General features: G+C 37.4%; 1 protein-coding gene across 18 annotated transcripts; it reads left to right on the top strand.

Annotated features, from left to right (window-relative positions):
* Window positions 1-98: 98 nt before the first annotated feature.
* On the top strand, window positions 99-22,206 carry Orct (Organic cation transporter). 18 transcript variants are annotated; one of them, XM_076762686.1, is made up of 25 exons: window positions 99-236; window positions 328-617; window positions 1,257-1,485; window positions 1,568-1,697; window positions 1,772-1,897; window positions 4,121-4,351; window positions 4,432-4,603; window positions 7,232-7,325; window positions 10,452-10,706; window positions 11,069-11,254; window positions 11,321-11,545; window positions 11,642-11,687; window positions 12,161-12,342; window positions 12,470-12,576; window positions 13,592-13,727; window positions 13,808-15,186; window positions 17,819-18,508; window positions 18,612-18,927; window positions 19,121-19,379; window positions 19,619-19,787; window positions 19,873-20,106; window positions 20,603-20,817; window positions 20,915-21,096; window positions 21,437-21,573; window positions 21,647-22,206. In XM_076762686.1, exons 17-25 carry the CDS (start codon window positions 18,366-18,368, stop codon window positions 21,762-21,764), a joined length of 1,773 nt encoding a protein of 590 aa, XP_076618801.1. In that variant the 5' UTR covers window positions 99-236; window positions 328-617; window positions 1,257-1,485; window positions 1,568-1,697; window positions 1,772-1,897; window positions 4,121-4,351; window positions 4,432-4,603; window positions 7,232-7,325; window positions 10,452-10,706; window positions 11,069-11,254; window positions 11,321-11,545; window positions 11,642-11,687; window positions 12,161-12,342; window positions 12,470-12,576; window positions 13,592-13,727; window positions 13,808-15,186; window positions 17,819-18,365; the 3' UTR covers window positions 21,765-22,206. The 18 variants fall into 18 exon arrangements, with proteins under 18 accessions (XP_076618801.1, XP_076618802.1, XP_076618800.1 ...); XM_076762687.1 differs by having other exon boundaries at window positions 1,257-1,697; window positions 12,161-12,299; XM_076762685.1 differs by having other exon boundaries at window positions 1,257-1,697; window positions 13,808-14,082.
* The last annotated feature ends 145 nt before the right edge of the window (window positions 22,207-22,351 follow it).

Raw genomic sequence — 22,351 nt, 5'->3', positions numbered from 1 at the left:
ATCTTCGGTTGGAATCGATAGCTTGTCCGAAACCATTTCGTTGATCTTCGGCAGAGATCGCTACTTCCGCAACCCTTGGTTCAAATTTTCTATACTTGGTGCACGAGGCAGTAGGAAACATTTCGTTCCACGTATAGGGGTATTCGATAGTCAAGATATTGTAGAAAATAGGAGAATGGTAAATCATTTCTGCAATAGCTTACAATTTACTCTAAATATGATTATTTTTGTACGAAGTAAGTCACTCCGATTAGCTAATCTCCTTGAATCATTGTCTACGTCTGAAACGGATCGTAATTGAAATTAAAGAATAAATTTTCCTAATAGGATAATGGGACGGTAACTCTACATTTTGACTTACGAGAAGTTAAATAAAAGATGGCCAATCGGAATAGACGTGAAATGTATGCAATAATACAAATACGATGGACTAAGAAAATTGTGATACTTTTAACTCAAGAGACAAGCAATATGCTGCTTGTTCGGTTGAAAATCGAGTCGTATGTTGTAACCCAAAGCAAGACGTATTTGAGGATCAACACTTATCGAAATTTGAAGTGGTAAAGACACAACTCAATGGAAAAGAATTGTTCTATCGACTAATCGATATTCGTCAGGTAGGAAATCGCCTATCGAAAGTCTATAGTGGTGACACCACGTGCGATACTCGAAATGTACTACTTTTGTATAGTGTCGAGCAGTTTTATTGATTTGAGCCCGAGTTTAAGTTAGGTACTCGAGTACTCGACGCTGTCCCGTAATATCGGATATAATTAGAGTAGACCGGTTACAGTCAAATACGATTATTGTCAGAGATATTTCGAATATTACGGAACGTTTATTATACATTTGCTAGAGACATCAAGATATATTTTCCGATTAACGTTATTTAGTTTTCTTTTTCGTCAAAGTATCGCCTATATGTATTAGTGATATAAAAGAATTATAATTTATGTCCATGAAACAAGCCCTAGTAAAGAATCCTAGTAAAATTAGGTAAAATATTTTTTGGAATTTCTGCAACAGCGCCAAATGTAAATATACATCTTTATCGGCCGGAAATGTAATGTACTTCTAAACCTGGTTCTTCATTATCTATGGATAATAATTTATTACTATTTTTATTTGAAGATAAGTATGTCCGAACAAAAATGATTAACTTCAAAATTACGAAAGAAAGAATAATAACCTGGATAAAGTACCGAAGTGGCACACAGTATAGTTGAACAGTTTTTGTTCTCTCGAATATTTTTCAGGTACTCTACATATCAGATTTATTCGGGTATTAATGACACTAGTGACGAGTAATGCGAATTATACAAAATTACGAGTCGTCTGTGCTTGACACGTCCTTGGCTGCATCTGTTTCGTACCCACTATAGATAGGTGCACACGACCTGGAAATTATAAAGCTCTATCTCATTGTCAGTTAAGCGCGTGCGAACATTCGAACGGGAACGGACTGCGGTGAATCGACTTATACATGTACGAAAATCGTTGCCGGAAAGCATGGGAACGGGTATTTCGTGGACCGATCGATATCATCCAGTATCGTTGTTCTTCGTAGATTTAAGAAAAATCGGAGATTTATAGTTTATAAACATTCGGCGAAAGCACAACCTGAATAACGATCGATAGCGTGCAGTATTCAAATATTGATACTGTCTTAAATATCACATGTAAACATTTTAACACAAGTGCGTTTTTAAATGTTATATTTAAAGTGGCAACTGGACAATGTGTTAAATAGAATTTAAACAATTTTTTACAGAATGACGTATTGTTCGAACTAGTAGAACGATTTTGTGTGATCGGTGATCGGTTGCAACATAGTTATGCATAATGGATGACCGTGCAACGAGGGACGAATCGAAAGTTCATCAAATTAGTGATCTAGGTAAGCTCAATTACGTACCTCGCTAAACGTCATTTTTTGTACCACGTTTAAAAGGTGAATCTCTTCGTAGTTGCGAACGTATTTTAATACTCTAATTGTAAAGGTGTATTATGGATGTAAATGATATACAGGGTGTCGCGTCATTATCGGCCAGCATTTGTCTTGGAAGTGAATGGTGTGAATGAGAACAAAGATCGAAGAGAATAGGTTTGTTTCTTTAAATTAATATGCTTTTCTGAAAAAAATATATTCCTGAAACGTGCATATACCTAAAGTATAAAAATGCTATCGCTTATTTATTTATTTATCTAAAATAATATGCTAACAATTGTGCAAAAACGACGATATTTAGCTAAAGCGATTTGTTTAACCTAACCTCAATTATCATCGATAATATTTTTTTTAATCCATACGCAACTGGTATGGATTAACTGATTTGTACTTTGGTAATTAGCAAATTTTTTGCTTCTTCTATTACTTGAATAAAGTTTACGATGATTTTCATACAAGAGCTGCCACGTAATTTAAGAATATAAAAGATTACGCGTATGAGTTGTAAATCTAATAACATTTTTCTAAACATTCTTAAATGGTTAATCTACGAATGTAGCTTTCGTAAATTAACTTGCGTAATAAAACAATGCTATTATGCGATTACGTTAATTTATTTAGATAAATTAGCAGGAATACATAACATTTTGTAACATTTCTCATTTAGCGTTACTTATCTTCTTTATGTAATTTTAAGATTCATCCTTTTACAACCATAATACATACAATCTATCTGTTTTTAATTTCATTTAGGTTAACAAAGTATTCAAGTGTTTCGCGGAAGTGTTATCATTATCAAATGTTTACTTATCGACGAAGCTCTGAAATAATTCCAATACGAGAGAAAGTTGCGATTAAAATTTCAACGTATGGTGGCGTTAAATGTCAAAAGTAGTTAAAAGTTTCGATTGAGTTCGTGTTATCATAGTCACGTATAAATAACTGTAAATGGATTTTTAAACGAAAAGATACATAGATACATATCGTGTTGATAATTATATCTGACAAATGCATTGTTTGGTTCGGAAGAATTTAATCAATTTTACGACTGATTCTTTGTACAGTACGACACGTTTGACGACTCCATCGTGATGTTGTCGCACAACCAGACTCTAGTCTCATTCAGAACATGTACTGTTAATGTGAGGCGATTACGCGTTTGTCACTAGTCAATGCCAATCGTTTCGAGTAGAGCTGGTAGCGTTCTACGTTAAAGCTTTTACGGTACGAATTACATGTATGTACGAAGCCACACCAAGATAACTAGCACGCTATAACCTATCCAAAAGAAAGGGGTAAAGCACATGTTCCTGTGACTATAACGCGATTCGAAAAAATGGCGTCGCCTCGACGATGCATTCGTATCGATAGTGTTTTAGAAATAAATTACGAAAGTATTGTTTGCGTTAAGTATCATTATTTTATTTACATTCATAATGCGAATGTTTCTGTTTTAGTTCAATTGGTTTACTCGAACTAACATTTTAATCCAGATGCAATCATAAATTTCTCTCAATGCTATCAAATGATGGATATAAAACTTGACAAGAGGTCAAGTGCAAGTATACAGGGTGAACCACGTAACTTGTTCACCCTGATTATATTCATTGTTAGTTGAGTGACCTAAATCATTTTTTATTGTGGGTAATTTGGTTTAAAGCGGTTAACAAAGTAGGCACGTATATCCCATGAGTCATATTCTTTTTATTATTTAATGTCACTTTTAGTTTTGTATTAAAAGAAAGCCCTACATTTATCACGGTCGTTTGATTCGGCTGATAACCACTAAACAATAACCGGGAAATATAGGGTTTTATATAAAAAAAAAAAAATATTATGGGCGATCTTCACACCGAAAAAGTACGATGCTAAAGTAAAGGTTGTTCATAGCCAAATTATCAAAAACGAAACAAGTTTAGATCGTTTCACTAACAATGAAAATACTGATGGTGGACAAGTTATGTTGATATAATGCACAATATCAAAGTGCAACAGGTTAAATACATCATTCACTTTTGTTGAATAGTTTATGATGTTCATAGGAGGTTACCTACAGGAACGAATAATTTTATCGAATTTAAGCAGTATCGATATTTGAAGCAAATAGTTATTATAAACTTAAAAATATGAAACTAAAAAAAAAAATATAAATATTTTTTATTTTATGTACAGGAGTATAGAAGAGAGTACGTATGTAGCGTGGCGGATGTTCGATATGTAATTCGTAAATCGCCCGGGCTGCCATCTTTCGATGGCTTTGGAAAGCGTTCAGTACCGTAGGGTCTTCGACCTGTCCTCTACTTCGTTCGTGTATGTTTTTTGACGTTTTGCTGTGTACTGTGTAGACCCGTGAAGCATCGAGTGAATTACTGAGAGATCTGCGATCCCATGACAAACTGACAGGTATTACAAGGCTGACAAACATTTCACACGCGATTAAAACGACCAGCGATTTCACCTGTCGCGAAACCGTCTCTTTTCAGTTCGTCAGGTTTTATCGATTAAACTGTGCATATACGATCGACCGGCGTGTAGTCGACGCCGGGTCAACTGTTATGAACGATCGCTTTTGCAATCGTTGATCGAACAGCAGCTGGTAGTCACACGTGAAGCGTTTCGGGAAGCAATAGTGACTAGCGATATCGCGTTAATCGGGTAATTATATCATTGATCATTTCTCTTAAATAATTTGGGTCACCGGCACGTGAATATTGCGCGGGCGTCTGCTTGCTGAAATTTACAACGCGTCTGCGCGCGATACGAAACGCGCGTGCGGGAGGATATCGTATGATTAAAGCGTAAACAACATGGAAACATCCGGCTTTAAACAGCTGTGGAATTAAATTCATTTTTCTAAATTATAAAAGAAAACAATTTATCGATAAAAAATGTAGATAACTTGAGTATTTCGAAGAATAGAAAAGAATTTTTGGAGTTAGAGATTACTTGATTTAATGGAGAACATAGTGTAGTAACATTTTCTTGGTTCCAAGTGGAAGCGCCAAAGATATTTGAAGGACATTTATTTTTTTTTTTAAACGGAATGATACATTATTTGATTTATCTTTTAACAGAGTCTCGCAAGACGAATGTCACGGTCTATAGTGCAAAGTTATCCAGGGTCACCAAAAGACTGTTACGAAGAGAAATATTTTGTTTCAAGAGACAGGTGTAGCAGTTCAGGAATTTGCATCTTTACATTCCAAGTTCTAATTTAAGTATTCGAAATGTTGACCTTGAACGGCAATGCATGTTCTGAAACGTTTTTCTTATACGGTCGTTCGCAATATTTTCCTTAGTTGTTATTTTGCTATACGCTTCTTACGCTACACATATACGTGGTGTGACCTTGAATATTGCAGGATATGTAAACAAACAACATATTTCAGTATGTCGTAATTGCATTTTAGTGACCATGAATGACCTTGAACTTTAGGTCATTATATCCGTTTTACAAGCTGATGCGCGTCCAAGTATTCTTTACGTCCCATCTTTGAAGAATTAATAAATAATGCTTATTGAAACGGCTACTCTCGTAAGGCATATATCATACTATATGTATTTACAAACATATATGATATTTGAATGAAGTGATACTATAAGCCCCGTAAAGCCAAAAAGACGTATCTCAAGTGTTTGTTTCTTTAGATTTTGCATCTGAATCACCCAGGTTTTCTTACATGTGTACTGTACTTATGTTACCCTTCGTCGTAAGCGGAATTATAAACAGACGAAGTGAGAATTGCGATGTATCCGGAGATAAAAGATGCTCACTGTTTTTTTTTTTCAGTAGCAAACACTTTTTTTTCTCTTTTTGCGAATATTGGTCGAACAAATATTCGGTAACGCGAGACGAGGAAAATCGAATGGAAAAAACTGAGTACGCTTAAGAGTAAATAATACGAGTTTCGGCGTAAAGACACGCTAATTGTGCGTGTGCGTGAGATCGTCTATGTAACAGACTATTTAAGGACATAAGTGTTGTTTACATGTCAACATATCGACAACAAACAACTATTATTCGTAGAAAGTTAAAAACATACAGTATATCAAATAGTAACTCAAAATCAAATAAAACTGAAGCTATCGAGCTGATCCATGCAATTGTATCAGGTCGTAACTTTGTTATCAATGCAGTTGGAGATAAATTTCTAATTAGAATGATAATGAAATTATGACACGTTACAATTGCATTTACCACCCTGTAGATGAAATGCAAAGTAATCAATGTAGAGAATCAAATTCTAAAATGGGACACTTCACCTTGCATTTGCATTTTCAGCCGTTAAATTACTTCACACGGCTAGTCGTATTTCTAGGAATGTTGCGCAATGTAAAGAGATTTCTATTCAAATAGTATCTATTCTCGTACATTTATCCTATTTTGTCTCGTGAGATGGGCCGTTAAGCGCCGGATAATAATAATTCAAGCATTTATAAGGTCAACACCGCAATGTAAAACAAGCAATTATTCTCTTGGTGTTCGTGCCAGTCGCTCAATTTGGAATTAAAAGTACGCAAAATATAATGCTTATGCGAATGATAAAAGTTCCTTTTTAGAATGTATTCATCAACAAGTATTAATTAGTCAGTTTATTTTCAAAAGCTCGTCTCGGTCGGTGAAAATTTAAATTTACAAAAATTTATCTCAGCTTGAAATACTACCATAAATGTTGTTGATAAAATAGTCTAATAGCAATTGACTTTACGTTTATTTTTATCTGACAAATATCTTACTCAAACTTATTTCAACGATTGGTTGAACCCTGTAAATATTTATGAAATGATCTGCTAAAATTTTATTTGCAGCGAGTCTCAAACTTATGGGTACAGACAACAGTTGAATAGAACTAGATAATAAAAAAATTTTAATATTTTTATATTATAAAACTAAAATATAAAATGGTAAAGATGTTTCAAAATTACGGAAAAACATAAAAACAAAGGACGAATAGAAAGTAAAGCAGGCAGGTCGCAGCAGAAAGAAATATTATTAATTTTATCGAAAAAGAGTTTTATTATCCGTAAAGTTGAAGAAATCCTAAAATAGGTGCTCCTAGAATAAATGCCCTTCTTCGGGATTTCTGCCACAAAACTGTATCTGACGAAACAGTCCGAAAAGTACTACAAAGTAACTAGTATAATGGTCCCGTTGCCAGGACAAAAACGGCTTTGTGACTACAGTTGACAAAAAGAAGATAACAATTTATTTTTATACCTGTATGATTTCCATTGCCGGCTGGTTCTTTAAACTTGACGCTATTTTATTATTTTTTTTTTTAGGGGTGTCTAAAAAATAAAGCCTATCGCGGAATCGCCAACGACGGTCCAAGACATGAAATCCGTTACATTTTCAATTTTCTTGCTTCGTTAGCAGGTAAGGGGTTTAAACGTACTTAAGTAAACCATATAGTAGATATTGGAAATTATTATTATTATCAATGTTTCATATGAACTTTCATAAAGTAGAATAATACCAATCTCGCAAGATTTTAAAAAGAACATCATTACTACTGAAAGGACATGTTAGTTTTGGAGATATTACAGGAGAATCACCCCTTGATGATGTTGACGTGAAACGCGGCGATTTTACTTTCGTAACGCTTCTCCGTCGCAAAAACTGTTATGCCAGCAATGCGAAATGAGTACGTCGCGTCGCGTCGCGTCGCGTCGCGATCGAACGCATAATCGAGTGACTCGGATCGAGCCGATTTCGCGCACGATGCCTGTATTTCTGTCCTGAAATTCCGCAGAGGGGGATGTGAATGCCTTCGGCAGCTGTCTTGTTTCCTCCGCGGGTGTAGTTCACGAGAGCGCCCTTGCAAGGACAGCGGCCTTTCAGGGCTTTCAGGCCTTTCGGGACGAACGTTTAAACGAAGCAAACAGACACAGAGGCAAGTCAAGACGAGTATAGGCAGGAGTCCTCTCGCCTCCACGCCGCGATCTCGCACTCTCTTTTTCTCTCTCCGCTCTGTTCGACTCCATTCTTCCTTCCTTTCATTTAACCCTCCCTCCCTTTCCTCCTCTGCGGCTCGCAGGAAACCAGTCGCGATTTTTCACGCGGTGGGAACTAGAAGCCGCTCCCTACTATAAATAGCCTTCGAGTTCGCTCTCGAGCCTCTGGTCTCAGCCTCCAACGGCGATGGGAGTAGCTAAAAGGGGGTAGCCGTCCATGGGCGCCGACGCACTGACGTTTCACGATTATTTTTTATCACCTGCGATCCTTCTAATTTCTCGTTCCACTTGTTTCCTTCTCTTTTTTTACCGCCTCCAATCCCACGGTGCTTGTTTTCGCTGGAAAAAACCTTCGAAAATTGTACGGTCCCTGTTCTAGCACTTGTTTTCCCTCAGCGATTATCGTTCTCCTTCGTAGCATTAGGGCCGATAATGGAACTCCCTAACAACTCCCTGATTATCGACATAATCAGTTCTGTATAAAGTTATTGCCATTTAATGGTATCGTAGCTATCCGAGTAGATAGAAGAATGATTCATACGGTTGTGCATCATTCAGGGAAACAGGCAATTGTTCAAACCTATCATATTGTTAAAAACTTCTTAATATTATATATATTTCAATAATTAGTGTAAATTTAGTGCTGTAATATAGTAACTATCAAAAGCATTTTATTCTATAAACGCTGAAACTTGAACGATGGTAATTCCGTCTCGGAGAATACACTGATCAAAGATAAGGAAAATAACAGCAATATTAGAAATTGTTCGTTTCCGTGACACGAATAGTATACATACTATATGTATAACTGTAAAACTCGAGCGTTACGAGAAAGCGTCCGTGGCTCACAGAACCACGAGCTGAGGTCGTAGTTCCTACGACCCTACGTGAAACAGTATGCGGTTCACGTGGTGACGCGTTCGATAATGCCAAGTTTTAAGCAGTCCATTGTTCCATTTTCAGAAAATACATGTATTTTCGATTCTTCGTATATAACAGTTTCTATCAGAATTTTTATGTAACGGCTAAAAAACAATAACTTTCAGAGCCTTCTCGAGCCCTAAGTTCGTTCGATACTCTTGGGAATATTGTGTTTGAACATTTTTTCTCCCCCACCCTGAAGAAAATTCTATCGGCGCCCATGTAAGTCACGACTTTATATGCGCAATAGGGAGGGGAAGAGCGTTGGAATTTTTATGAAAGGAAAAAAGAAAAGCATCGTGCCTGCGACCAATCGAAGGGACAGCCAGTGAACGCGTGGATAGGTGTCGAGGAGAGAGGGAGAGAGCCAAATAATTTGGAAAAAATTGTATAATTTCATTGGTCGATCGTTTAAAACAACCATAAGTCGATGGAATTGCACAATAATTATATACCACCCACGAAATTCTTTGGCAAAATTAAAAAGAGAAAAAAATTCATTATCGAAAATATAATGTGAGGCCAGAAAAATTTCCCCGAAATGTGTATGTTTTTATTTTTGCCCCGGACATTTACTTGCATAATCTTTGATTGATTTTTATCTATTACTACATTTTTTACATGTATGTAGGCATGCCCAGTTAAAAAAAAAATAATTGAAAACACGTTGTTTAAAAATTAATAATATACTATTTGTTGTTTTTTTTTTTCTAGTGACGTTTATCAGCTTCCAGCGTAAAATTCTATTGTAATTGAACGCGACTTTCAGGGTTGAGCGTCGGCCAAAGCAAGCGAGCATTAAAGAGTTAACATTGATTAGATATCCGTTCTAAGGTCAACCCACTATGAACTTTCTAATGTCCGTTCAACTCAAAGACGAAGTGAGGATAAACAAAACCACGTGATTCCGACAGGATCGTATTAATTAAACGTATTCCCCGAACAGATACAGATACGATAGAATTTGTCAGAAATCGAGAGAAGGTTCTGAAAACAATTGTTACATAAAGGTTCTGCCCAAACCCTGTAAGAAGATGATACCTTACATAAGATGCTTACTTCTATCTCCATAGGAACAGTATAAATTACAAAGTAAATTAATCTTTCTTAGTTTGGATATTTGTGTCTTGCGACATTCTGTACAAACGATCAATTGAAGCGTACTTCAGTGCATCTTAGTTGACACCAATTAAGATCCCGATATGTCGTTCATCAAGTCATTGAATCTCAATCGATTCGATTGATAATATTTAATATTCGTTACCTTTTCTCTACTACGCACGTAACACGAATAGTACATCTAATAGTAGAAGAATGAACCATATTCATATACATAGACGTAGGACACGTTGGCTTACAATTAGTGTAGTTGGTAGATAAGGATTTTGATAAAAAGTGTTGTTCTTTACCAGTGTCGAGCATAATATTTGTTAGTTACGTACGCACACAGACTCAGAAGGCAAATATTATTGCAAAAGAAAAGTGACATCTTTAGCATAAATCAAGCCGACCTCGCAATCAGGATCGTGAAATATTAGAGGCGGAAGGGGCACGTGCCCTGCCCTTGGGCGCCATGTTATAAGGGCGCCGAAAGGGGTCTTTAAAATTAAAAAAACTATTTTAACAGTTTGTTACAGGTCATAAATATTCAATCGGCACAACGAAAATGCTGAGAAAACTGTAGTATGTAAGGAATACAGTTTATCAAATTAAATAACAATCAGTTGAACAAATTGAACATGGATTGATACCGGTTGCGTTTACTCAGATGTTCTGCGTCATAAGTGAATAACACATCACGGAAAGAAAACGACTCGAATCTGTTCGCATACATTCTTTTTTTACTTTAGTCACGTTTGGGAGGATATTATTGCGAGTAATTGTGAGTAGCTTCTTATTGTTTTTTAAAATGAAATTTTGAAAACGTTTCGACCAAATATCCTAGTGCTTATGGCCAGCAGTGTACATGCGTCGAAAAAAGAAAAGAAAAAGAAAATAAAGTAGAATACCATCGAGTTCGCAGTAGGAACGATGAAGTTGCGATTTGCGGGGCAATCAATGCTAAAAACCGGTTGGCCTGAGAGCATAATGTTTTTGAAATCAATTTGCACTTGTCGGGAAATGCACATGTACCCTGGGTTCTCCCTTTCACGCTGGTCTCCCGGCGCTCTCTGCGAAACTCGCATAAACGCACACACGCTATTTATAGGCTAGTATAAGGCTGATTATTTCTTTCACGGATAGTCGCGGCCTGTCTTAAGTTCCACGGTAGGCACGTATAATGGGAGAACCGTAAACCGACGCGGGACGAGCGAGCGAAGAAACGAATAGGTGGTAATTGCGAGAGGAAAAAAGGGGAAAACAATGCCGAAACGAGCCACAGTATTTTCAATTAATGCAAAAAATTCAGTCATACTGTTTTTTTAAATGGTAAACGAGAAAGTGAACATAGCTTTACTCTAAGAAATTGTTAAAATTTAAACAAATTTGTTACAGATGCTCGAAAATCAGGCTGCGACGATTATTCGTTCGAACGTACAATGGTTGAGCTCAGACCCAACAGGTTTACGGCTCCCCAAGAGTCTCCACAGTTAATGGTGTCGCCAGTAATAAAATAATTTCTAAAGCGCGACGGTCTCCACGGTTCTTGCTTGCTTACTTTTGCGTCACGATCATGCCTGAATCATACCACGTTTGTCAAACGATTGTCCCATGGCACAGGTATTTCATTCACTTCCAAGCTATAGCTAATAAAGTTTCACGATCCTCGAAATTACTTGCGTCTGATTTACGACACTACGATTCTATAACTTTCAGATACCGACTCCCGACTTTAAAATTACTTTACGAGACGTTATAAACCGTAAGTAGTTACATTTGACAAATATTGTATTTATCGGAGAAAAAATGACGAGGAAAGAAAATAAGTCGAACAATCGACGCGAGCAGAACAAACGTACATAACTTAAATTTCGTTTCACGAGCGATTCGCAACGAATTGGGGTAACTTTCGCGCATCCGGTAGCGTGGAATGTGCACTTGCGCGTTTCTTTTAAATATCAGACGAGATAAACTATATGTATATTATAGTCCTTAATACGATGGGGACATAATATGGCGTCTGATCGGGCGCGTTCGAGTCGTCGGCTGTAATGTTTTTCCTCGGACGAGCCTGTTGCAAATTACATCTCTTCGACCTCCTTTGTACTCGTCCTTCACGGGGATCGTGAATGAGCCAAGAATTGTAATTTACAAGATCTCCTCGTCCTCTTTGTTTTTCGCGTTTCCCGCGGCCACGCTCCATCGCTCCATTGAATAATTTACATTTTCTTGCAGCTTCTCGAACGATTTGTTCGTTTTCCGCTGGGTCGCGCATTCCTCGAGCACCGAACAGCCTGTAAATGCACAGAGAACGAGAGAGCTCCCTTGGGTAGACAAAACCTTTGTGCAGAGCCTAATTAATTACTACACAAGGGTATTCCAACGTTTACATTTATAACATCCGACTAATGTAATATGTATGTACGTTAAACTGAAGAATTTTATATAATATGACACACATAAATGATTTGTGGCAGTAAAGTAGTTTGAGTTTTGGGACTCTCTTTGATCGGAACTCTAGGTAAATGTCTTTTTCGCCCGTAGGGTCATGCATCACTGTTCAAGCCCTTGCGTCGTATTCTACAACGGTTCTAAGCCCCCGTGAACAACCATAAAGGCCTGCTGGAATACGCGACAGGACGACGCGGTCGGTATGTTGCGAATGCAAGCGGTCACTTTCTATCTTGTCATCGTTTTCACCACTGTTATTGGCTGGATTCGCACCATCCGTCGAAACATTCTTTAATCGACTTAGCATTGGGACAGAACGACGCGGAAATAAAGTCATTTTATCATATACATCTTCATTAAAAACAAAAATTTACCCTATTTGAAAGTTACAAAAGTACAGTTTCGCTTTTCAGTTGCATCGATGCACAAAAATTCCTGAAAATAATACTAAAATGTAGAACATATCGCATTATTTAAGTTTGTTAAATTTTATTTTATTTCTGATCGTTGAAAAGATATAGTTCCGTCCAGTTGTGTGTAACTCCTTGTATAGTTGGTAGGTCAATGGACTTTACAGCTCTCACATTATGTTTCAATGAACTTCCATTAACGTGTTCCAAGTTTGACAATATTCTTTACTTACGATTACATCTTTTTCCGGATTTTTAAAGTCGAGGTTGATTTTAATAAAGAATCAAATTGCTATCTTTTCATTGCGGAGTGTAGTTGGACTTGATCATTATTAAATTCGTTGAAACGGACCCCATCAATGTGTACAATTAATTACTCTTGTAATTTCCTTTGCAATTCAAACCAGACGTGGATATTGCTGGCGCCTGGTGCATCGGACAGGCGCAGAAATTCCTGTATGCTTTCATTGAAACGCTAAGCTACTATATTTAGAATCACATTTATTTAAGCTATTTATATACTCGTTTCATTCTAAAAAAAAGTATACATTGCGTATACTATGTAACAGTACTAGTAGATTTACTGTTTTCGCTTTATTTATTGTCGTCCCCTCTTCTCTGTTCATTACCTATTTTTGCCTTAATCTATTTCTGCTATACCTTCTCTTCATTCCTCTATTCTGCATTCCGTGTAGAAAAAACGCAGGATATTCGGAATACTAGTTTCGAGTGAATAATTGCAATAATGGGTGGGAACAAATAAAACTTGATAAAATAAAAACAATAATTCTAACCCCAACCATAGGCAAACATGTTCCGAACAAGCGTGTAAAAATTAAAGCCAACGATTTGGAACGATTGGAACTGTTATAAGACTCGTTATAAGTTATTTATGTCACGTTTTACAAAAATGAGGATACACTCGTCGTAAGTTTCGTGAGGTATGAACAAATTTGAACAAAATTAAACAGTATATATTTGAAAAATTACTTGCAATTAAATCGCACGTTAAAAACTTTAGATACGAAGCGGTTAAGAATCCCTGTATCGAGGTAACGCGACAAGAGACCTCTCGATACGACGCAAGAAACGTGGTTTCAAACTCTTCAAGCGACAAGGCCTCGGCGAAGTTCTCCAGGACGCGTTCGTGGCCGATTTACCCCTTTTGTTCCATCTTGGCTAGGTGAATCTGGCACCAACTGAATCGCTTGATCCATCGAAGAGCAACAGGTTTGCTGGCCATCGATGGGAATGGGTCCGTGGAGAGACGAGGGAGACTGAGAGAACGAAGCATAGGTAGAATCTTCGGCTACGACCGAGTCACCGGTATTCGAGACATCCATTTAGGCCGCGGCGGCGAGGGTAGGAGGCCGTTGGTGGGAGTCGCCGTTGTTAGCGATGCTGATGACCGTGACGGAAAACCGGGGGCCAACGACTTGACCGCTCGCAAAACAATGTCTACAAAATTGAATCAACATTCTACAAGACCACCTAATACAGGGATTTTCCAATGATAGAACTTCCAATTGTCTTACTCTCCGGTTGTGTGTATTTTTGAGGAAAGGTTTCTCGATAGAGACGCTGAGTTTCCCTATAATTTTCACTAGCTTGTCCATGCGTGCGATAGATATTAGACCACTCGATGTCAGGAAACAGACTTAGGGTTTACGTAAATCAAAACGTGAAACATTTCTTGAAAGCGACATGAAACAGGTGATGGAGAGCGTGCCAATACTTTTTCTACTCGCTGTGTGTGTTGGGGGAAAAAATGGCTAGCAACGCTTTCGAAGGGGACATAGTGTATAAAAAAAAAAAAAAATAGGGGAATCAATGACACTCTATAGCGCAGAAATAAATATTCACGAGGACTCGGTGCGTTGTTAGTACTATAACGTATAACGTAATTTGTATGTTCAGAATGCGCCTAAAAATGTTGGTCTGCTGTATAAATGATCGTGGTCGAAAAGCCTGTTAATAGAAAAAAAGAAAAGTAGGGAAACGCAAGGGTAGGAGGAGAGAGTAGGGGTGTCGTTCGGCGATGGTGGTGGCTGCCGGCGCCACTGGCACCGTCAAGGAACGGTCATGCACACTTCTGTTCCTGTGTATTGCTGGCCAAAGTGAACCGGTGCCGACAGTCGTCGTCCGTCCTTCGTGCGTGCAGGTTCGTTCCGCGTTCATCCACCAGCAGTGAGACTGACAAGTGTAACATTGCGCGACCCGAGTGAATTTGCCACCGCGAAGGGGAGACTTTCTTCTGGGAGAGATTCGATTGCGTATTAGAAATCCATTTACCCGTATCCGTTTCGAGGCACGAGTTTATTCGTTGCTACGTACATCGCAAGCACATTGATTGCTGTTGAGGTTCTGGGATAGATACTCCTCCGACGAAGGAGATCGTTTGTACGTTACCCTTGGATTACTCGTTACACCTATCTAAACATTCTTCTAACGCGACTTGATCGTCGCATTTTATTGTTTTGTCACAATTTTATCGTTTAGCTATTCGTTATGGATGTACTGGAACGCGTTTCATTCGTATTTTACCAAATGACAAAGGACACAAACTAGACATGGCAGTGTTTTCACGAGTATACTGACTCGAGGCATTGCGAGGAATGTGACTGTTTGTATACATTACACTTTAACGAGTATCAGACTACTAATACTTAACGTGTGACGACTACTATTGTTTCTTGTTGAGAAATAAGTTTGTAAATCACTACGAAGCTTCGTTTCATTGGTATTGTTTCAACTCGATGTCGTAGTTTAGTGAAATCGAATAGGCAGTATTGGGCAAAAATTGGGCAATGTTTGAGGACGGTGTCATTGAGCGTTAGGATTTCTGATGACCATGAACGATTTAAACATCTGCCAAGCTAGAGGGGGGATAGATGAATTTCATAGAATGTTTGTGAAATGTCGCGGTGTGGGTTATTGACACAAGAGTGCGATGGCCTTGAATCGTTTGAAAGCTCGTAGTTGATTAATTTCGGTAAAGTAAACTGCTTCGTGGCGCCTTAGTTTAATGATTCGAGCTACAGTTATTTTATTAAACAAAGATGGAAATCCTGTGGCATGGTTTAACGAGATCCACCTTCTTCTGACCACATCTTACCCACAAACGTTATACTTCGTCGTGTCAGTGTTTTCAGAATTAAATATAAGAGACTGAATACTTGACAGAACTTTTTTACATTTCTTTTTTCAATATAAAGAAATGGTATAAGGGATGTGAAGGAAAATTTATAAATTAAGGGATATTCCCTTATAAATTAAAGGACAGTGACGTTCTCCGGTCAATGCGCGACACAACGTGCACTTTCTTCGGGAAGGATAAATGAAATTGCGTAAGAGCGTCGACGCATATATGTATGTACACAACGCTTACGATCTCATCGAGTCGGTTTATTCGTGTAAAATAGCTGTACGTACGGATCTAATTTGTTCCGCGTATATTCACGTCCAAGTCGAGCACGTGCGCGTACACTAATCGATGAATTTCAATTACAAATCCACTGGACAGAGATATTAAAAATTCTTATCTAGGTAAACGTTTCGAATAACTATTGTAATTAGAGATAAACAACTGCCTATCCGGTACTCGTTAACACTGTAGTAGCTGCATTTTTCACACAAAAATTTTCTAAGCCAAAAGTTGACAATCGATTACGATAGTTTCTGTTTTCCGACGTGCTGTGATTCTTTTATTTATATTTTATTCGGTCCAATAAACATTTAAACGACCTACTGTACAGCAGGGATTTAAATACCCGTTGTCTACGCGTTGACACTCACGACAGAATCACGTGCCACCACTTGTTAGACAGATTACAATGAAATTTTTTAGATAATAGTAAATGATTCTGTAACTTTCAATATATAATGATATCATAAATTTACTCATACACAAAATTATTGGTCCTTATGTTTATAGCATTCAACTAATGTAATACGTATGTTAAACCGAAGCATTTAAATTTGGTTTTAAGACTACATACATACAGGGTGTTCGGCCACCCCTGGGAAAAATTTTAATGGGGGATTCTAGAGGCCAAAATAAGACGAAAATCAAGAATACCAATTTGTTGATGGAGGCTTCGTTAAATAGTTATTAACACTTAAAGTTCCGCCTGTACTGAATTTTTTTCTCGAAAATGCGCAAGATTTCGGGGGTATGTCTATTCACCAAAAATGATTGTAATTGACCCCCACAACCGAAAATAATTTTTCCAGAACGATTTGAAATTTTTGAATTTAATTGTTAATAACTTTTTAACGATGCCTCCATCAACAAATTGGTATTCTTGATTTTCGTCTTATTTTGGTCTCTAGAATCCCTCATTAAAATTTTTCCCAGGGGTGGCCGAACACCCTGTATATGTATAAGTAAAGTTAAAAAAATAATTTAACAATAGAATAGGTATGTACCAGAAATGACTACTGACTTTAGTTTCCGAGATATCAACAAAAATATTGTCCAATACTGTGCGCGTATCATATTCTAGTTCTTACAACATATTTGTTGTTTTTGAGGTTTTTCGTAGTACACGTTACTCGGGTCTATGAGTAGTAATATAATAATGTGAATGTTTACATGAGATGCTTATTAGTTTTTAAACTATCGACGAATGAAGTATGTGTATATGTATATGTATACATATGCATACACATACATATACATGACGTGTTATTCTATCGTGATTGTACAATTTTAATTGTTGATAAGATCAATTAACGAATGAATGCACATAGATGTATGAAATTAATTAAAATCGAACCGTTAACGACTCTTCTACGTCCTTTTCCATTGTAATATGGCCCGCATTAACTGGTTTCAAAAGAAAATGCAGGTCACAGAATGCTTGTAAATGAGTTGCACAATATTAAAGGCTAAAGTAACTGAAAGAAATGTAATATAATAAAAATTTGCTACGAAAATTGTCGCGCAGTGATGATTTATCAACACTGGCACTTTTAATTAAAAATATGTTCATCTTTATCATCAAGTCGTAACTCTATTTTTGAATTTCAGGTTGAAGGAGGAAAATCTACCTGTGCTGTAAACACGAACCAATCAAGAAATTTCGTGCCTAGCGGAATCCACCTTGCAATTAGCGTGAAAAAATACGTTCCACATTCCAGAATTTCGATCTCGAAAGCTGCCTTTCCCGGTGGATGGGACTTTTAAAAACCATCCCCTCCCTGATAGAAATGTCTACGTATTAAAAGAAATGACACGAATCGTAGAATCTCGTTTCGAGTTACGAATCAAGAGCAACTAGAGAATCATAGTTTAAACGGAAAAACGAAAGAAAAGGATAGTGAAAGTTCGGACGTATTTTCTAAAAGCAAGTATTGTGTGTTTTTATGAGGAAAGAAGAGAGTGCAGGTATTTCGAGTTGGAGATTCGTGGATCGATAATTCGATTCCTGAGCACAGGATAGGTCCGAGGACCTACTCGCGGCAAGAAATCATTATCGCCATCGAAACGGATTCGACGAGAGGAAGAAATTGCTTCAGGAGCACATCCCCGAGCGAAAGGACCACGGGGACTAGAAGCCGTAAACGCAGAAGGAAAAATGGCGTACGACGATGTCATCCTCCGTATGGGCGAATTCGGTCGCTATCAACGCAGAATCTACCTCATGCTCTGTCTTCCGGCGATATCTTGCGCCTTCCATAAGATCGCCGGAGTTTTCCTGAGCGCGAAAATGAACGCTAGGTCAGAATCGATTTACCGAATCGGTTACTCTATAATCTCGTTGAATAATAATGATTACTCGTATCATGTATCATTTCTACTTAACTAACAACTCTCATTTTAGATGCATGCTGCCACACGAAAGCGTGGAGAACGCCACATACATGTTACCGCAAAACGTGATGAACGCGAGCTATCCATGGGACTATGAACTAAAAGGATGGTCACAGTGCTACAGACATGACGTTCCTATTGACGTTAATCAAACAACGATCAGCAGGTACGTCGATACGTCGAACGACAGCTACGTCGATACGTCGACCGACGACTCACCTATCCAAAAACCCTTTTCCCCGAATGGTCTCAACATCCAAGGACTAGTACCGTGCGAAGAATACGTCTACGACAGAAGAAAATACAAAAGTACCACTACTTCTGAGGTACGTCTAGTATACATTTCTTCTTTGTTATTTATTATTTTGATAATCGACTGATCAACAGTACTATCGCTCTTATTGGAAAACCCTGTATAATTGGCTCCATCCGACTCATTGTCTCTACGTTTAACAATCATTCGACTTTATCAGTGGCGAGTTAACGTATTAAATTACGGTATTGTTTGTTTATTTTCAGTGGAACTTAGTTTGCGACAGGGCATGGTTGAAAGCTACGGGGGATTCATTGTTCATGGTAGGAGTCATGCTTGGCTCGATGATTTTCGGTGGTTTGTCCGATAAGTATGGGCGTAGACCAATTTTCTTCCTGTCTTTAGTCATACAGCTGGTCGGTGGTATACTAGTCGCTGTTGCTCCCGAGTTTATTTCCTACGTTATCTTCAGATTGATAGTTGGCTCAACCACTAGCGGGGTCTTTTTAGTCGCCTATGTCATAGGTAAATCGTTATTTAATTAATAAAGCGTTGGGCTGAGTAATGAGTTGATGAAAGTCTGAATTCATATCATTAATTACAGATCATGGAAGCGTATAATAATATGAGTTAAATTATTACTCGGCCCAATAAATACCCAATTTCTATAATCCCTATGAATATATCCATAATATTACATTTAGTATTATCATCGTTAAATATTGTAATGATACTGTAACACTGAGATTGACGTTGCTGTTTAGCCTTAGAAATGGTAGGTCCAAGGAAGCGTTTAGTAGCCGGAGTCGGTTGTCAACTATTCTTCACGACTGGATACATTCTCACTGCTGGTTTTGCGTATTTTATAACTGACTGGAGAATGCTACAAATCGCTATCACTGTACCGAGCATTGCCTTCCTTCTTTACTGGTGGTGAGTTAAATATTTTTTTTCTCTTTTAGTCCAACAACATTGTCGATTTGTTTCTTTAAAATATTGCATCGTTAATATTTTGCAGGTTCATTCCTGAATCCGCGCGATGGCTGTTGACTAAAGGTCGCGTGCAAGAAGCGAAAGATCTCCTGCAAGGCGCATCGTTAGAAAATGGCGTGGAGATGCCGACCGAGGCACTGGATACGCTTCTTAATAATAATAGTGACGAAAGTGCGCCGGATTATAAAAAACCATCATTGTTTGACCTTTTCCGATATCCAAATTTGAGGCGGAAAAGTATTTTACTATTTTTCAATTGGTAATGTTTACTTTAACTTTCCTCGATACATCGAGGCAGAGTAAATTGGCCTATCAAGGTCACTGGGGAACTGCCTCCCCCACCACATTGTATTTGATTCCACCCGCTGCTTAATCTCACTTCGCGTTGCCACAAAACAGGGAAAGAGAAATTACCTAACTACGTAGTAATAATGTATGACTGACAAGAGTATTAAGTATGAGATGCGAGATACGTACCTAGTTCTGGACTTACGCGATTAATTTGTTTTAAAGTTTTCCGCATAAGTCGAATTGTGCAAATACAGTGCGGTGCATAATTATAGTATTGCATAAATTTTTCTGTTTTTCTCATATAAAACGTGTAATGCACCTGAGAAAGCGACTTTTAGTTGTTGCGTAACTGTGGCGGTACCATTGTCGATAAACTAATTTCATTAAGTTTAGAATTGCCAGAAATGTACAAAAACTATTGCTATTATTCAAAGCGTGATAACACAATCTCGCAATCTTTATAGGCTTGTGAACAGCGGTACCTACTACGGATTATCCTGGCACGTATCCAATCTCGGTGGTAACGAATATGTTAATTTCGTAATTTCCGGGTTTGTGGAAATACCCGCATACACGTTTCTAATTTTCACTTTAAATCGTTGGGGAAGGAAGATTATCTTATGCGGGTGTATGTTAATATCCGGAGTGGCGTTGCTCGCTATCCTATTTGTACCTGCTGGTTAGTAAAGAAAATCAGCATTTTATATTCTTTTTAACAACCATTACTTTTATAAAATAATTTTAAGCCCAGTTGTCGCGCTCGTGAATGTTTCTAGACGCTCAATGGCTTGTGGTGTGTCTTGCTATGATCGGTAAACTCACCATCACATCGTCCTATGGTGCTATTTATGTTTTTACTGCCGAACAATTTCCTACGGTCATTCGAAATGTAGGTCTCGGAGCGAGTTCAACTTTTGCTCGAATCGGCGGTGTAATTGCTCCATACGTCATTCATCTGGTAAATAATTTACATTTGCAACACACACTGCTCGAAACAATTAGAGAATCACATTTAGCAAACATTGTTACCGAATATAATTATTCTTATACACTTATTAAGCATTGTTACTGAATATAATTTATATAGTAAGTTGGAACTTTTAAATATCTAATATAAATTTAAGTAAATGATCTACTTACTCATAACGAATAAATATTATTTTGAGCAGTGTATATAATTTTATTGTTACGTGTCTTCTTCTTGTAAAATTAAATACGAATTGAAGACATATTTCACAAGATTTAATTATTCTTTTTGAGTATTTAACGACGTTCTAACGATCAACGCGCTATTTCAGTCTGAAATTTGGATGCCTCTACCATTTGTTATTTTTGGATCGTGTGTCCTCCTTGGTGGAATGCTGTCACTTCTCCTTCCAGAAACACTGAACAAGAAGCTGCCGGAATCCATACAAGACGGCGAATTATTTGGAAAGTATGTTAATTTACAACGTATCTAATCATTTTACCAATATTCCGATTCTTACTGTTATAATGCTTTGTTTTAGGAAACTTTCGAAGAAGAAGAAAAAACAACAACTAGACGTAGAACAATTAAACGAAGTTGACGTAATAAAGCCATTGAAGCCGCAGGAGAATGGCGTTCACGAGAAGCAAAACGGATGACATTAATTTCCAAGGAAAACGTCGATTATGCTCAAAATATGTATTTGAATCCCGTCTGACTGTATTTTAGGCACCCTTGCATATACGTGTCTAGTGTATACAAATCTCAGCGTGCCAATTGCAAAAGTGCATCATCGAATCCTATTGGACTTTCGAACTGCATGTTTATTAATGTAGGCAATTACCGAACTAAGGGACTACGGAAACCTACATTTCTTTCTTAACATATCAAATGCAAGATGGTAGCGTTTGCCTTCTGTTTATACGTACACAAAATACATACAGTCTATGTAATTAATAGCACACACAAATTCTGCCAGCGAACATATCATTTACTCTAATTTTTGAGTGTCGTTTACGTGTTAAGTGCCCTTGAAATATAAACTTGTAATAGCTTCTTTGAAAAATTTACGCGGGAAAGGATTATATTTTCACGCGATAATCGCAAATGAAAAATACAAAGACTTTGACATTTTAATAGTTCTTTTATACATTGCGGAAGAAGAGTTCTATCCCTTTATTTTCCTTTGTGATTCGAACAAATTTGAAATCTTATATACGCAGCAAAAAGATTTCAAATTTTTAAA

This window comes from Colletes latitarsis, chromosome 3 (genome assembly GCF_051014445.1).
Source record: "Colletes latitarsis isolate SP2378_abdomen chromosome 3, iyColLati1, whole genome shotgun sequence".
Classification (NCBI taxonomy): Eukaryota; Metazoa; Arthropoda; class Insecta; order Hymenoptera; family Colletidae; genus Colletes; species Colletes latitarsis.
Note: the sequence above shows the minus strand (reverse complement) of the source record. Positions and strands in the feature narration are given on the sequence as shown.

What these genes read in the sequence shown, in the direction of transcription:
- Orct (XM_076762689.1), top strand. Translation starts at nt 18,366, where the DNA reads ATGGCGTACGACGATGTCATCCTCCGTATGGGCGAATTCGGTCGCTAT. An exon ending in TTTAGTCGCCTATGTCATAG is followed by an intron (nt 19,380 to 19,618) that starts GTAAATCGTTAT and finishes GTTGCTGTTTAG; the next exon opens with CCTTAGAAATGGTAGGTCCA. An exon ending in ATTTTACTATTTTTCAATTG is followed by an intron (nt 20,107 to 20,602) that starts GTAATGTTTACT and finishes CAATCTTTATAG; the next exon opens with GCTTGTGAACAGCGGTACCT.